The sequence below is a fragment of the Eretmochelys imbricata genome, chromosome 8, assembly GCF_965152235.1.
Source record: "Eretmochelys imbricata isolate rEreImb1 chromosome 8, rEreImb1.hap1, whole genome shotgun sequence".
In the NCBI taxonomy this organism is placed as follows: Eukaryota; Metazoa; Chordata; order Testudines; family Cheloniidae; genus Eretmochelys; species Eretmochelys imbricata.
Window position 1 is genome coordinate 44,019,334 of NC_135579.1, and position 17,601 is coordinate 44,036,934.

Sequence of the window (17,601 nt, forward strand, 5' to 3'; positions counted from 1 at the left end):
CGTGTCTTCCCAATGTGTGGAGAGGACTGTTCATAAAGGTTAACTCTTCCTCCTCTCATGCTGGGAGGCTAGCCCAGTTGTAGCTGAAACATACCAGTTTCCCAAGCAGAGCAAACAAATGCTGATCTGTGATCCACCCCTTCTGCCTGGTCTAAAACTAAGCTAAACAATGTCAGCAAGCACAGATCAAAGCACCAATGTTACTTCACACCTCAGGCCAGAAGAATGGCACAATCAGAAGATATGATGGAGATCCTTGTACTGTGGTTCACAGCTGTTCCCCACCCAGAGAAGGGAAGGAAAGAACACCCCCACCCCCACCCCCGGCCCAGGAGAGAGATAGAAAACCGGAGGGGATAAGAGGGAATATCTGTTTGCTTCCCCTCCTTCAAGGCCTGGGAGTGTTTGAAAGCAAACATCCCCAGAGCTCCAGCTCCCTTTCCTTGGGCATGCAGGAAAAGGGACAATGAATCCTACAGTTCTTCTCCCTTACATACATCAGGAGACGGCAGTAAATCCCCACAATTTCCTTTGTCCTGGAATGCCAGCAAATCCTTAATCGCTCCTGCTCTATAAGTGAGAGTTCCAGCATCACAGCCAAAAGTGATGGGTGGCTAGATGGCTGTTGGCATCCAGGAGTAATGAGCAGACAGTATTTAATGGGCGACGGGTTGAAAAGGACCATTGGTGTGAGGAGAGGGTTGATTCAGAACACAAAAACACCTTTCATGGGCGTGGTGAAAATTTGGCAATTCTCAGACATCTTATTTAAAAAAAAAAAAAAGAAAAAAAAAAGAAGAATAGGCGCAGAGGGAACCAATTAATCCAATTTGTTTCAACAGCTTTTATGACCTGGACAGCTGCCCACTTGAGCTTGGACTGAAACCCAACTAATTGCCTTCAGCTGGTAACACCACATTAGCCTCTAAGAAACCACGACATAGTACCCACCATGTTACCTTGAGGTGAAAGATTCCATAACCCATGAGCCAACAGACCATTCCAAAAATAAAACAAAACAAAAAAAGGCCATTTTCAACAAGGTATCTTGACAATTCTAACAAAATCATGGAAATTACCTTCTTTTAATAAGTCTGTTATATCTGCCTGGTATCTGTTTCCAACTCGAATCTCTCCTTTATCAGCTAGGAGAGTCTTTTGTTGTGGATCATACACTAGTGAATAAAAGAAGAAATCCTAAAAACAAAACAAAAAAAGACAAAAGGCAAGCAACATTATTAACGTTATTGGTAGCTAGTGGCCAGTTTTTATCTATATTTTTTTAATCAGGTGGATGAACTATAAACCAAACACCAGTCTTAAAAAACAAAATGAAATGCTATGACTTTCTTGTGAAAATAAAACAATACTCCTCCAAAATGGCTTCATTTACTTAGGAACACATATACAGTTGTTACAGCTAACATGAGCACAATTTCCTCTTGTGTGATGCAAATGGGGGTCTGGCACCACAATGAATAACATCCCGGAAAAATGTGACACATACACGGTATAAGGATCGAAACAAAACCATTAAAATCAATACGCGATGGTAGTGAATTCTCCTCCTCTCGCAGAAGACTACACGATATGGCACTGCTGAGGCAATTAAAAATGCGACCATGCCTTGCAATATTCCAGAGAGCAACCAATAAGCCCTTTGGCAGCTACCTACACTGCGATGGTATGTGGACTCCTCTCACAACATACTTTCCCTGTTGCCCATACATGGAGCTGTAGAGGGCAGAGAAAATAAAGCAGTGCTGCAGAATGGCGGTATTGTGCACTCCAGCTCACTTTGAGCCTCAATGGGGACAATAAGTTGTACAAGCCCAAGGAACGGAAGAAGCCGTTGCTAGGTCACAACGCACATTCATACACTTGGTAGACTACTGTAGCCTGAAGGCTTACAACTGCAAGTCACTTCTGCTTCCTGAGCCCCACTTGCATGCACAAACACATACCACACGCACATCCAGGGTTGATAAGAAAGGATCTATGAAGTTTCCCCCATCTTGCTGTATTTCTATTGCACCAATAATCATGGTATCCAGTTACCAAATCCAAGAACTTTAAACTTTTGAATAGTCTCGATAGCAAGGAAAGAGTCAGTCCTGATCTCCAGCAGCAGACGGAACACCCATCCTATTTCCACTTTAGACTGAACTCTCCAAGCCTGTTAAGAGTCTTATTTTGTGTCTTGCACAGTATGGAGCACGACGCTGGTGCTTAACAAAGCCCTGATCCTAAGCCCATTCATGAAAATGGGAGCATTCGTTTGGACTTGAATAGTCATTGGAGCAGGGCCTATATGAATCTAAATGAGAATATTGGGCCTAATACTCATGCACACTAATGGTGCTTTACATCACTCTGACAGTACAAAGGGGCCGCAGTGAGGGTGTAAAAGTAATTGATGCAAGAGCAGTGCAAGGCAGCTTTAGTGCTCATCAGGATTAGGCTCATCATCTTGTCCGTTATAAAACATTTAAGTCAGTATTGTCACAAACAAGAGTAAAGGGAGTTTTTGTTCTGCATGTCTCAGTATTACAAATGTGAGTGTTTTATTTGTGTTTCAGCCCCAAAAGTATCCATCTCTAGTGTAACAGTCATCATTTTCAGGCAGATTGCCCAGAAAATTCTCAAGCAAAGCAATGTAGCATGTCATGCTATAGGCTCAGGAGGCCAGATACTCCAGTCCACTCCTTAAAGCAGTAAAATGGCCAGAGAAGAATACTGCTTGTGCAGATGAACTTTCTGCTAGCAGTGAGATGGTTCTGCCACCAGTTCTGACATCTACCCTCCACCCCTGCCAATATGGGAAAGAAGGGACATGTCAGCAGTAGGGCATAGGCAGAATGTACGTGCAGCATGCTATTACAACACAGACCCCAGTTCTGATTTGTAACGTCTCTCCAGTCAAGATTTTCAAAAATTGGATTCTAAAGGCTTCTAGCTGTATATTTCAGCACCTAAGTAAACAGACAGATTTTCTAAAGTGCCTTGTAACCATCGCCTCCCATGACCTCTATTGGCAGCATTTGGGTGCTCACCACACTTTGGAAGATCAGATCTGATCCAGGAGCCAACTCCTAGCATCCATTTTTAAAAACTTTAGCCTTGGAAAAAATGGTGTCTCATGTGGGATTTGCATTTTTAGTGTCCTGTTGTAACTCTTTTACATTTCTTCCCTCTGCCAGTAAGTTGGCTACTGTACGTTTCATTGGCTAGAGAAGGTAGATATTTACTTACTGAAATTCCCAAACACATTTCTATTTAAAAAAAAAAAAAAAAACAAACAAACACTTTCCATTTCTGTTTAGGAAGAAAAACCCAACCCTCTCTACTGTTCTCATCCTTGTTCCCAAAAGAAATATGCCAAATTCTGTTTTTCTTAAGTTTTTTAGCAGATTCATCAACATAAAGATCTAAAATACTGAAAATTGCCTTGACTTACAGTCCTCCTCTCACCCATTAGAAGGAAGATGGACACCTGGGATCCCTGAGCAAGGGAGCCTGTTGCCCCAAGCTATGGAACAAAGCCCTTGCCATCTTCTTCCAAGACACCACTGGGAAGAACACAAGTTCTTCTCACAAGCTGCATGCTGCTCGTTTAACAGGCTTTTCAAAAACCTACTCCTGTGGAATTAAGTTTGTAGCAATGTAGTCTCACTCCTACTGGAGTCCAAATGCAAAGCATACTCCAGGGGCGCTGAGAGTTCCGTCATCTCAAAAGGCCAGATGGACTCTTCTGTACCACATGGTAGTGGAAGTCACATTAGACCATTTTCAGAAGAGTCAAAATGCTGGAAAAAGTTACATTCAAACCTACACAGGAAATGGTACAGTCCTTTCACAAAGTCTGTGCTCATTTTAGCCGTAAAAACTGTATATACCTCTTTCACAGCAATTCTTGAAAGGAAGAGAAGAGAAAATTAAAAATATATAAAATATCATTTATGCTCAACATGTTTAGAAAAAATCAAAATGGATTGCTGGAATTAGAATTGAACTATGAAGAAAATGAGGTGTGGCAGATGTGTTCTGCATGTCCCTTTCTGACCCTGACCCCACCCTAGTTTGTCAGTAATTTTAGCCAAAGACCAAAGCCAAAGGAAATTACAGAAAAGTAGGGAAAGGGAAATGGCCAGAAAAAAATATGGCTGAAATGGACAGGAAAATATTTTTTTGTTTGCAGTGTTATTGTGGCTGTATTGGACTGAGGATCTTTTACTGGACCAACTCCAGCTGGTGAAAGACACAAGCTTGCACAGAGCATGAAGGAATGTCTCTTTCAGTAGCAAAAGTTGGTCCAATTAAAAGATATTCTCCCCCTTCCCCCCCACATCTCTTTAAGGAAGATACAGAAATCAAGAGATGTTGGTCGTACACAACTAATCTAAGGTCAGAAACACTAATTAGCTAACTGCCTTGCTAATTAGATTTCGCCAGCTCAATTAAAACACATTTGAAACATACTACAGTTTATTTTTCCTTTTCAGGGCCATTCACAGACTAGTGAGCAGCCTGGGCAACCATCCATGGCGCAAAGTTCTCCCAGGCTGCTGGATGCATGCTTGCAAGGCAATGAAATAGTTTGGGGACATAAAACATTGCCTGGAGTGGAGGAGGAAAGACTAGCTTAAGTGCTTCTGCCACCCTTGTAAGTGGTTCTGTGTTCTCATCCCAAGCCTCTTTGCGATCAACGACTACAGTAAATTCAGATTCTCCCCACACTTCTCTTCCTCCTTATTCTTCCCCTCTTCCAAATGCAATCTGACCCAGTAGTGGTATCAGTGCTAGCCTGTCCCAAGGAGTTTAACAAAACCTTCCATTGGAAGGGGTATCTAAGCAAATCTCCACTACCCAGATGAAGATCACTTTTGTTTTGTCCATGACCTTCCCCAGAAGTTTAGCCTGTTTGTCTCACTTACTACTGGATACACAGTGCCAGGTCTGACTCCCTCTCCCCTGGGAGCGGACACCATATGTGGGGGCCAGATTCCAGATCTCTAGGACACTGTTTTTCCTTTTTCAGTGGCAGCCACATTTGAAATTGAAAGTGAGGTTTTCAGGGATGGGGGAGAAAAGGTAAGGAGGTTGAAAGGGATAGGCAGGTATTACACCACCTATTATAATGACAGGTTTCAGAGTAGCAGCCGTGTTAGTCTGTATTCGCAAAAAGAAAAGGAGTACTTGTGGCACCTTAGAGACTAACCAATTTATTTGAGCATAAGCTTTCGTGAGCTACAGCTCACTTCATAAGGATCCGATGAAGTGAGCTGTAGCTCACGAAAGCTTATGCTCAAATAAATTGGTTAGTCTCTAAGGTGCCACAAGTACTCCTTTTCTTTTTACCACCTATTATGAATTTATGGGAGGGCAATTGTCTCCTATTCTCCCCACTCTCTTCAGCCCTTTCTTTTCATTGCTCTCTCCATTGTCCACACCCACATGTTTTCTAAAACTCTTCATTTCTCTCTATCTTCTATGTCTACTAAGTTTGTTAGCACTGAAACAGGTCCTTGCTGTGGTAACAGAACACCTTCATGAAACCTCTCTTATTGTGTGAAGTTTCTTCCCAAAGTGCCTGCTCAGTTTTAAAAATAGCCAACATCACTCAGCCCAGAATTCTGACAGTTCAAAGGGAAAGTTACCAGGGTTCTCATCCCAGATCTGCACCTAAACTGCTGCATGACCGTGGGCACGTCAGTTCCCCTCTGCCTCAGTTTATCCATCTCTACAGTGGGGATAAATATACTTCTTTCCTTTGAAAAGTGTCTCAAGATCTGTAGGATGAAGAGCACTAAGCAACTAAGTATTATCGAATTATGAAACTAACTAGGCTTTCTAAACTTGCGCTTTCAATTGGCATTTTCTCAGCTACCTGCTGCTGGTGACCATTTTCTGAATTCAATGGGCCTTGTTTAACACCCTGTCCATTTGGCAGCCTTAGGTGAGACTCGCCATGTTTCTAGTTTAACATTCTGAAAAGAAAACTGAATATTCAGCAATTAAGTAACTTTTTAAAAAAAATCTTAAACATGAATAATAGATTCAATTTAATTTTCTGACTATTAAACAAGTATTAAAGTAGGTTAGAAATGTGTTTATAAGAAAGCTTGATCAAGGAACAGATTCCAGTTTACAATGTGCAAGACCTGTTTTCATTTTTTAAACAAGTTAACAGCTGTTGCCATAATGTTTTCAATCAATAGATTTTTCCTGTCTCTCATACTTATGTAACATTTAAGTCTGCTCAAAGGACAACAACACCCTTGCAGATGTTTGTAATGCTACTTTCATACTAAAATTCCCTTTTACCTCGCCATATAAATAAAATTAAAAAAAAAACTTGCTAATCTCTGAAACGAAGCTCCCAGACAGTCAGGTCAAATTCCAATAAGATTGCTGACACCAGCGGGCAGCTCAGAGATGTCAATTGTAACTAAAATTAAACACACATAAATGTGTTAATATAAGATTAAGGCTGCACAGTTTAAATTCACAAAAATACCAGAAAGTAAGGTCCAAGGCCTAAATCTTAAGCAGATACTAGTGGTTTGGAATGCCCCAATTTTTAGGTGTTCAGCTAGAGCTACTTTAATAGGCCCAACATCCAGAGGGTGGGTGCTTGACATTTCCTAAAAAGCAATCTGGATAACCAAAAATTGAGTCACTAGCAAAAATGTAGCCCTAGGGTTCCAATATAATGTTAATTCAGCCAATTTAAATAGCTTCTATATCCTATGATGTATATATTCTACAGCATCAAATAATATAGTATGCGGTGCATTTAATCAGAAAAATAATATAAAATTTTCCAGTGTGCACAATTTGACAAACTGTCTTTGCATCCATCAGCCTAGAAAGTGAGAGTATGTGCACTAACGTCATAGAAGAGATGAGGCTTCAATGACCTCTGTTAAAACTTCAGCAGATGTCCACTGAGTTTGTTCACAAGTAATTTTGTAATTGTCTAAAACCTTTGTTTTCTCTTTCGCAGGCTTACTAGAGCACATGCTCCTCATTAAGAAGAATGAATAAAAATTCTGAAGGACTCTCACTACCACTGAAAGTCTAATCCTAGCTTCAAGTTTGACGCTTTAGCAGTTATGTTGTTGCATTAAAAATAGACTGGTTAGAAAAATTAATTTATGAATGGATACCCCCCCCCAAAAAAAGAGGGGGTATTTCCCCCACACACACACTTTCCTATAACTCAAGAATAGATTTGATTGAACCTTCCAGAAATAATTTAACTTTGAAGAGATACCAACCAAAATTTCAGCCTCAGTAGGTAGTTTCAGAAAATGACCTTGCAAAAATAGGACAAACTGTTTTGCAGTCTCAACTATAATGGTTGCTAACAGCAACTTTTATTACGTATTTCAGTTTATTCCTGTCAACAGGTGAATCTTAATCTTTGAACAAATCCTACTGGGCTGACAAAATAAGTATGGTTTCTTTTATAAGAGGAGGAATGGTTTAGTGTTGTCACAAATATATATTTAAACAATGGGCTTTTGCCTGCTAGAGCCACAAAAAATTTTCAGCAAAATGAAAATTGCAGAACCAGACAATTTTATTGACCTTAATGTTTTTTAGTGGCCCTGACAACACCCAATAAACCCCAGAAATGAGAAAAGAAGAAAACCTCATAATTGGGCTACTTGCAGAGAGCCACCAATACAAAACTGTGGCAAAATAACCTGGTGAAGCTTTGCAATTCGCAAAATGGATTCATACCTCCCGTTCCAGATATGATTTAAGGGATTCTGTCTCATTTAACAGAGTAACGCTGCATTTGCCCCTAAAAAAGAAAGAAATCACATTTTATGAAAAAAATACATTAAACTTAGGATATATACAATGGTATTACTAACTTTTGCATAAAGTTTATTCTTACACAGGAAGAATACTGGACTAACATTGCACTGTTTGCTTCTTGACTAAACAGTGCTAGAAGAATTAAGTCATTACCTTATGTGTGTGGCAGGTAAAGATTCCAGCTGTCGTGAGAGAAACAGTTCTCTATGCCTTAGTTGATGTTTCTGTTTCTCTGGTAAATCAACCATTTCTGGGTTTTCCATCTCTTCTTCCATTTCCCCTAGTTACACAAGGGGGATAAAAAGTTTAATATCACACACATTGCAAATGGTACCGCTTGGCCAATTGGAATGCATTCTCACAAGACCACAATTAAACCATAAATAACCACAATACATGGTACCTAAGTCATTTTCCTCTATGTCTCTTACTGCTGTAGCCAAGAGTTGCAACCCATTGAAATAGGCAGCTCACACCAACCACAGCATTAAGTAGAGTCACAGAACAAGTTTCGTGATGCCAACTAAATGCCTAGGGCCAACCTTGCCAGCTACTGTAATGGCACTACTAATATCCAACAGCAGGCAGTGCTACCCCACGCAAAGCCATTTGCGCACCTCTGCCTAGGAGCCGGACTTGCTGCTGGTCGCTTCCAGGGCACAGCATGGTCCACAGTGCCAGGACAGAAGCCTGCCTCTGCACCCCAGCTGCACCACTACCGGGAGCCACCGGAGGTAAGACCATGCCCAAATCCTGCACCCTGATCCCCTGCCCCAGACTTGAGCTCCCCCCCCCAACCCCTCATCCCCAGCCCCACCCCAGAGCCTGCACTGGCAGGATAGAGCCCTGACCCCCTCCCACACCCCAACCCCTTGCCCCAGCCCAGAGCCCCCACCCACACCCTGAACACCTCATTCCCAGCCCCACCCCGCAGCCCTCACCCCCACATCTGAACCCTCTGCCCCAGTCCCAAGCCCCTCCCACAACCCTTGTCCCCAGCTCCATTGGGTTATGGGCATCAACAATTTTATTCAACTGGGTCACCAGAAAAAAAAGTTTGAAAACCACTGCTCTAGTGTATTTGAAAACCTCACGCTTTTTTAAAAAAAAAGTGTATTAATCACTATTTGTCAATTAAATCTACAACACAAAAAAATGAAACCTAGCAAAAACAAATTTAATCTCAAACTGCAATTTTTTTCATCTTCAACCAAGAACTTAATCCAAGTAGTGTTTTATTTGTTTGGCTCATTTTTGTAAATGTAACATGGAGGCTGTGAAGCAACACATTTCCTTTTGCGCTCGCCCTGGTGTGCACAACCTTTCAAAATAAAAAGGCACAATTCAGTACATTTGAAAGAAAGACTTCCTATACGGTAACAGTGAAGAAAAGCCCAACACAAAATTGCTAAAGCATTTGATAATAGAAGTGGGTAGGAACTCTGAAGAATAAAAAAAGCTGTATGCAAATATATTTGCCCCTCTTGCTGAGACTCCTTTAATACTGAAAAGCATGAATCTGATGAATTTATACATAATAAAAGTGTAGAGAACATAGGATGAATTTAGCACTCGTATAAGCAAATGGCCAACACAAAGCCCTCAGCACCACACTGAAGTTGTGCAGGGTTGGCCATGGGTGCAGTGACCACACAAAGGTACCTTTGCACACCCTGCACATGCAGAAAGACTCAGCATCTGCACTAGGGGCTGTCCCTGGCCACAGATTGGGAAGCAGAGTTCACCTTTGAAGCCTATGTGTGCTTCATCCTCACACAGCTCAATTACTCAGATGTTACATAAATGCAGTGGATTACCACCCTACAGAATGACCAAATGAGAAAAAGGCACTATTATAGCCTTTTAAAGAACAAATCTTCTCAGACAAATTTGACTGCTTTTATGGTGGTTACAGAATAAGTGACGATAGAACACAGTAGATACAATATACTTGGATTTTAACAAGCATTTGATACATCGTTACGTAAGAAATTAATTTTCAAGTAAGATTTTATCTAGGATTGGAACACTCAGACTGAAAACTAAAAACAAACGCTTTACACAAACAGGAACATGCAATATATCGAGTGTAGGGAGGTGCCCAAAAGGGGTTCTGCAGGGATCTGTGTTAGGTCCAGTTTTATTTAACGTCTGTATTAATGAATTGGAAAAAGGACCATTACTAGTGCATTAAAAAAGTGTGTGGTTACTATGTTGGAAGGAAACTTGAACACTAGTGAAAACAAAGAAATAATAAGGTGAGATACAGGCAGATTGTCACTTCTTCTATCCAAGTTCTCAATCAATTTGGAAGAGTGAAAGCTAATAAACGTAGGGAAAATTAATTAGAAAATGCAGATATACAATTGGAGGGAGAAAGTCGAGAAGCAACAATTATAATTATGAGAGACCTAGAGGTAGTAGGTGGCAAATTAATCAATCATCTTCATATGTACATAGTAATAGTCACTATAAAGAAGAGAGAGAGACAAGCTTGCAATGCGATACGGATCAATGCGTGGTGGAGTATATATAATCAGAGAGGGAGGAAGGGCTAAGTGCCTTTATATTCTAGGCATCACATTACTATAAAATATTAGCAATTGGAAAAAAGCTCAGAAAAAATACAAAAGCAAGCACAAAATGGACTCGAAGAGTAAAAGAGCTAATATATACATCTTGGCTAAGCAATAAGAAAAAGGGAGGAGGGACTACAATATTTGGAGAAGAGGAATTTAGCATAATATTCTTAGTTTAAGTAAGAACGATAGGATGAGAAAATAATGAAACAGGAAAAAATATTTAGGCTGAATATCTGGAAAAAGCTATTTAAATCAGTGCTATTAACCTACAAAATCATCTAAGTAAGTGGTGGGGCTTCCACAACTGTGACTTTTATAACAAGACTGTACAAAAACTTAAGATGACATACTGAAGAATGCTTCATGTGCATAGATTGACTAGATAATCCAATAGGTCTTTTCCATGTCTAATAAGCCTATAAAAAAATCACATGGGACCCTGAGAGGTGTGTAAGCAGGTGGTTGTTTTGTTTTTTAATCTCTACTGAGATCACCACCACAGTTATACTACATAGGATTTTTTTTTAAAGGCATAGTTCTACTGGGGGACTTCAACGTTCATGTGGGGAACGATAGAGATACCGGGAGGAACAGCCTCCCTGGTCTGGACCCAAGAGGTGAGTTGTTATTGGACTTCTGTGCTAGTCATGGAGTCTCCATAACGAATACCATGTTTGAACACAAAGTTGCTCATAAAAGAACTTGGTACCAGAGGACTTTGGGCCGAAGACTGGAAAGGAGCTTATGCCCATTAGTTGAACCTCAGATTCAAGGAGGAACAATGTGGATTCCGTCCTGGCCGTGGAACAATGGACTAGCTCTTTGCTCTCTCACAGATACTCAAGGGGTCGTGGGAGTTTCCTAATCTGGTCTACCTTTGTTTTGTAGATCTGGAGAAAGCATATGACCATGTTCCCTGAGATGTCTTGTGGGAAGCGCTGTGGGAGCATGAGGTGCCAGTGGCGCTTTTGCGTGCTATCCAGTCCCTCTATTCTCTGGAATAGAATGGTGTTTGTATTCTTGGCATTAAGCAGAGTTCGTTCAAGGTGGGCGTTGGACTCCACCAAGGGTGTGTGTCCTGTCCCCACTCCTGTTCCTGATTTTCACGGACAGGATATCAAGGCGCAGCCGAGCTGTGGAGTGCAACCGGTATGGTGACTCAGACATGACATCTCTGCTGTTTCCAGATGATGCTGTCCTTTTTGCTTCTTCAGACTGCAGTGTCCGATGTGCACTCGAACGTTTTGCTGCTAAATGTGAAGCTGCTGGGATGAGAATCAGCACCTCCAGATCAGATGTCAAGGTCCACTCCCAGAAGAAAGTGGACTGCTCTCTCCAGGTGTGTGGGGAAGGGGCGGGGGGAGGAAGGAAGAGAGAGCAGCAGCCCTTAGTTGATGAGTTCAAGTATCTAGGGGTCTTGTTCACGAGTGATGACAAGTGGGAGCATGAGATCAACATGTGCGGCAGCGGCAGTACCGATCCGCGGTGGTAAAGCAGGAGCTGACTACTCAGACGAAGCTCTCGATTTACAGGAAGATTTACATTTACATGATCCTGATCTAGGATCATGAACTTTGGGTAATGACCGAAAGGACGAGATCGTGGGTACAAGCGGCGGAAATGAGGTTTCTACACAGGGTGGCTGGGCTTACTCTTTGAAACAGGGCGAAGAGCTCAGCTATTCGGGAGAGCCTTGGGAGTAGAACCGCTACTTCTCCGGATCGAGAGGAGCCAGCTGCGGTGGTTTGGGCACCTGATAAGAATGCCCGTGGCAGGCTTCCGTTGGAACTACAGTGAGCACATCCCACAGGGCAAAGACCAACCCAGGACATGCTGGAGGGATAATATCTCCCGACTGTCCTGGGAACGCTGGGGAATCCCCCAGGATGAGCTGGAACCTGTTGCAGAGGAAAAGAAGGTCTGGGTCCTCCCTACTCTCCACACAACCCTCACCAGGAAAAAGAAAAAAAAAGTAGTATATTCTTTTTATTTATATATAGAGATAGATACATACATACACACACGCCCCAGTACATCAAAGGTTAGGAAGACGTTTCCCCTACAGGCAGGTAACGTTTTATTTTAGAATGGTCTATAATGGGGTTTCTTGCACCTCCTCTTAAGCAGTTGGTATTGGCCACTATCACAGACCGGATATTGGAATAGATGGACTACTGATCTGATATGGTATGGTTTGATAAATGAACGGGGGGTGACGTTATTGACATGAACTGTGACCGTATAGATCATTGTTGCAACCAAGGTCCTATAGTGGCACCAAATCTTGTACAAAGGAGGTCAAGACTGCTGAATTGGAATTAATTTGCAAACTGGATACAATTAACTTAGGCTTGAATAAAGACTGGGAGTGGATGGGTCATTACACAAAGTAAAACTATTTCCCCATGTTTATCCCCCCCGTTCCTCAGACGTTCTTGTCAACTGTTGGGAATGGCCCACCTTGATCATCACTACAAAAGGTGTCCCCCCAACCCCGTTCTCCTGCTGGTAATAGCTCACCTTACCTGATCACTCTCATTACAGTGTGTATGGTAACACCCATTGTTTCATGTTCTCTGTGTATATAAATCTCCCCACTGTATTTTCCACTGAATGCATCTGATGAAGTGAGATGTAGCTCAGGAAAGCTTATGCTCTAATAAATTTGTTAGTCTCTAAGGTGCCACAAGTCCTCCTTTTCTTTTTATGGATACAGACTAACACGGCTGCTACTCTGAAACCTATAAAAAGGTTATGATTTGCTGGTTATGATTATGATATCTGTATGCAGGTATCATTTTTATATTTAAAGTTATAAGTATTGGCTCTATACTGTCTGTATTTCAAACTTGTGCTATGCTTCTGGGTAACACCCCAGACACTTTGGCATCAGCACTGGCTGGCCTGCTTGATGGCCCATTAAGGACCACCAACTACACAAATGATCTATTGAGAGAAGGCAGATACACCTTATGACTCTCAAGGCATGCAGGGGCATGCCTACGGAGAAGACTCTAAGGCTTTCAAGCCATGTGATGGGCAGCTTGTGTTTGGAATAAAAGCAGCACAGGCCTCATGGCAAGAGACTATAAAAGGCAGCTGCATCGTCTCCATTTTGTCTTCAAACCTGCTTCTTACCGCTAGGGGAACTTTGCTACAAACTGAAGCTCTGAACAAAGGACTGAATGACCGACCATCCAAGCTGTGGATGTACTGCAGAGACTTGATTTGAACCTGAAGTTTATTCCACCACTGCTACAACCCTGAACCAAGAACTTTGCCATTACCGTATGTAATTGATTCCATTTAAACCAATTTTAGCTCTCATCTATATTTCTTTCTTTTTATGAATAAACCTTTAGATTTTAGATTCTAAAGGATTGGCAACAGCATGATTTGTGGGTAAGATCTGACTTGTATATTGACCTGGGTCTGGAGCTTGGTCCATTGGGATGGGGAGAACCCTTTTTCTTTTACTGGAGTATTGGTTTTCATAACCATTCATCCCCATAAGGAGTGACGCTGGTGGTGATACTGGGCAACTGGAGGTGTCTAACGGAATTGCTTGTATGACTCTTGGTTAGCCAGTGGGGTAAAACTGAAGTCCTCTCTGTTTGGCTGGTTTGGTGTGCCTCAGTAGTGAAGGAACACCAGCCTTGGGCTGTAAATGCCCTGCTCTAAGCAATTTGTCCTGAATTGATACTCTCAGTGGTGTCCTGCCAAAGGCCGCTTTGTTACAGTGGGTAGCTCCCTTTAATGGGCACCCAGCCAGCCAGTAGCTATAAAATCCCTCTTAGTAGCTGTTCTCTAATTGCTCACCTGTAAAAGGTTAAAAAGTCTCACTGCTATGCATAGGAAAAAGGAAGTGAGTGGACACCTGCCCAAAAGAATCAATGGGAAGTCTAGAACTTTTAAAAATTGAAACAAATCCCCTTTTCTCTGTCTGTGGTTGTTCTTTGGGGACAGGCAGACAGGGCTACAACCATGCTTGTAAAGCTTGGGGCCAGGTATGAAAAATCATTGGTATCATACCTAGAAACTACTCATTTGAAACCCCAGATATGTAAGCAGATCAGGAAGTGTCTCAGAAGATGTGATTAGGTTTATCTCTCTTTATTTCTTTATGGCTTGTGGACTCCTGTGTGCTAACCCCAGGTGCTTTTGTTTTGCTTGTAACCTTTAAACTGGACCCCAAGAAAGTTATTCTTGATGCTTAATCCTTGGTTGTTGGGTATTTTTTTTTTAATTTAGCAAATGCTTAAGTTCCCAGATGTATTTTCTTTATTTTTTATTAATAAAATTTACCTTTAAGAACAGAATTGGATTTTTCTGTCTTAAGAGGTTTGTGCACGTGTTGTTTAATTAGCTAGTGGCAACATCTGAGTGGCAATTTTTAGAGTCCTTGTGGGCCCCCACCTTCTGCCCAAACTGTTGTGCAGTTTTGCTGTAGACCTGTTAAATAGGAATTGTGTTCTACCACTGAGATAGCTGCATTTCCTTTGAATAATTTATTAAGTGATTATGGAATCTAAAGAATGGAAATTGCGAGAAAAGGTATAGCAACCATCATTATTCAACCATAACCCCAGACAAGTTTCACATCAGGTGGTAAAAAAAACTTAAGTTTGCAGTTCAGACATATTAATCATATTCCATACGTTAGGTATAAACTTATAAACATCCCTGCAGAAGGCAAGTCACTTCTCCTCTTGGAAAATGGCTGCAAAATAAAACCCCTGAATCTTTCTTTAATTTTCAAGTATCTGATGGATTATACTGAAAATTTTATTTTATTCCTATTTATTTTACTTTTATTTACTTGAATATCAGTGTCATTTTTCTCTCCATACCTCTATTTAAAATGAGAAATAGATAAACGTTTTGCTAAACTGCACAACATTTGAGTAGGACATATTTGCCCATTATTAGTTTCTTTTTCATAGTTTTATCATTGGTAGGTCTAAAATTATAAAGGCATCAATAGCAGACTAACACTTAGAAATTACAAGACTGATTTAATCCAGAAGGGTCTGCAGTCACACAGCTTCATTAATCAGCTGAACAAAGGCAGTTAAAAGATCAGTGATGCAGATACGTACGTCTACTGCAAATGCAACAAAATGAAGCAGCAGTACACTTTATGAAAAGGGATTATGCAATCAACTCAGAAATCAGTAAGAATGTTAATTCTCTCTGATCAAGTATTTGTATTAGAATTTTTGTAGGAAATTAGGAGTAATTTAATTGCAACATGCAGACTATTTATAGTCTTTTTAACATAATATTTTGATTATAAATTATATTTAGAAAGTATTGATTGCTAACCACATGCATATTTTTACTTTTAAAAAGCAACAACTGAAGCCACACAAAAAGGACCATTCAAAATAAAATAAAATAAAAATCTATTTTTGGGGAATGAACTGGTACCTGTACCAAAATAACACAACACAGAACAACTGCAGAAAAGGAAATCTAAACTGACATACATTGTCTGTGTTTCTGTGATGTTTCCATTAATAGCACTGCTCTATAGTTGGATCTTCCTGACAATCTTCCAAATAGCTATGAAAGTGAAACAATGATCTAGTTTCCATTTGGATCAAAATTGTTCATTTCATTTCAAAAAGAAAAAAAAAATATGTACTTGCAGGTTCAAGGAATGGCTAATGGTGGCTAACAGCAAGATTTCTCATCTTCATCCTCAAAGTTTCAGCAATTCCTTCTCACTTCCTTTACCAACTTATTGAACGGAGACACACATTAACAAGTCACCATATTTACTTTGTTTGCAGGGAGGTTTGTATTAAACTTCAGCATTCCTAAGCAATGGAACAGCTATGGCACGAGAGAGAGAATCAGTAAAACTATGGATTGTGACCACAAAAAAATCACCTAAAACATGACCAAATCTCATACCAGTACCATATGAATTCATAGACCAAGATATAATTGCATGAGTACAGCCCACAGATTCTATTACGTTCAAACCTATTACAAACAATATGAAAAAAAGCTATTTGGAAGGTCGAGAGCATGCCCAGGTCTAATTTTACTGGGCCTTTCCAATGGCATGATGGCAGTATTCAGAAGTGTAGTACTCAGATTTTTGGCTTCATCATTACGAGGAAGAAGATGGATTTGTAAGGTACGTATTTTAATACTTTGATATCAGTACTCATGTCATTTAACAGGTTATTTTTCCTCCTTTATAGATAGAGGCACCCCTTCACAGTAACGTATTGTGTCATAGTCCTAAAATTTAAATTGACCTAAAAAGCACCCACATCTTTATAGTATCGGGGGGAGGGATAGCTCAGTGGTTTGAGCATTGGCCTGCTAAACCCAGGGTTGTGAGTTCAATCCTTGAGGGGGCCATTTAGGGATCTGGGCCAAAAATTGGGGATTGGTCCTGCTTTGAGCAGGGGGTTGGACTAGATGACCTCCTGAGGTCCCTTCCAACCCTGATATTCTATGATTCTATGATCTCAGCTGCTTTGGAAGGAAGTCAGACTTATTACTAGTGAACATTTTTGTTATTTCTTGTTTGACTGAGGACTTAAGTAGATGGCTAGCTAATCTGTCATTTCCATATCTATATTTATTCTATCTTAGGGAAATTCAAATGAGACATCAAATACTGGGAAAAAAGCATGTTAAAATATTGTTAAACTGTTTCGCTAACAAGTGTACCGAATTTGCACTCTATTGATCTGATAGTTAATATATGCACAAGTGAAAATTTCTCACTAAAATGACATTGAAATGTACGCACATTTCAAAGTGCTTAGTATCTGATGGTATAAAACAGTTGTAGCATATTTAAAGACAGATAATAGTGACAACCGGCATAGATATTAAAGGTTTTAAGTTGTAATTTAAGGAAAACTTATGTATAAGCTTCTCCCAATTACTCTAAATACTTCAGCAACAGTTTAACTACTTTTTTTTTTTAAAATAAAAAATGACAAGAAGCATCTCTCTGGAATATGCAGAGTAACATGATACTAGAAGAAGCTACACATTTAACTAAGCTCCATTGCTGCGCTGGGTATCTTATTTTCTTTTTAAATTAACTTCGCTCTACGTAAGTAGATATGCCATGCATTCTTCCTATGAAACTCTGTTATAAACAGACGAGCATACAGTCCTACAAGATGATACATACGTGTAGTTAGAAGGCTAAAGA

The 17,601-nt window shown here is 40.5% G+C and overlaps 1 protein-coding gene across 5 annotated transcripts in view; it reads right to left on the bottom strand.

The window, feature by feature from the left end:
• The window catches only part of MTA1 (metastasis associated 1), a 142,589-nt gene that overhangs the window by 80,560 nt on the left and 44,428 nt on the right, over positions 1-17,601 (bottom strand). For all 5 annotated transcript variants that reach the window (XM_077824301.1, XM_077824300.1, XM_077824303.1 and 2 more), the window contains 3 exons: positions 7,984-8,110; positions 7,750-7,813; positions 1,080-1,197 (listed from right to left, as the gene is read on the bottom strand). In XM_077824301.1, the coding sequence (XP_077680427.1) occupies positions 1,080-1,197; positions 7,750-7,813; positions 7,984-8,110 (309 nt within the window). The remainder of the gene's footprint in view (positions 1-1,079; positions 1,198-7,749; positions 7,814-7,983; positions 8,111-17,601) is intronic.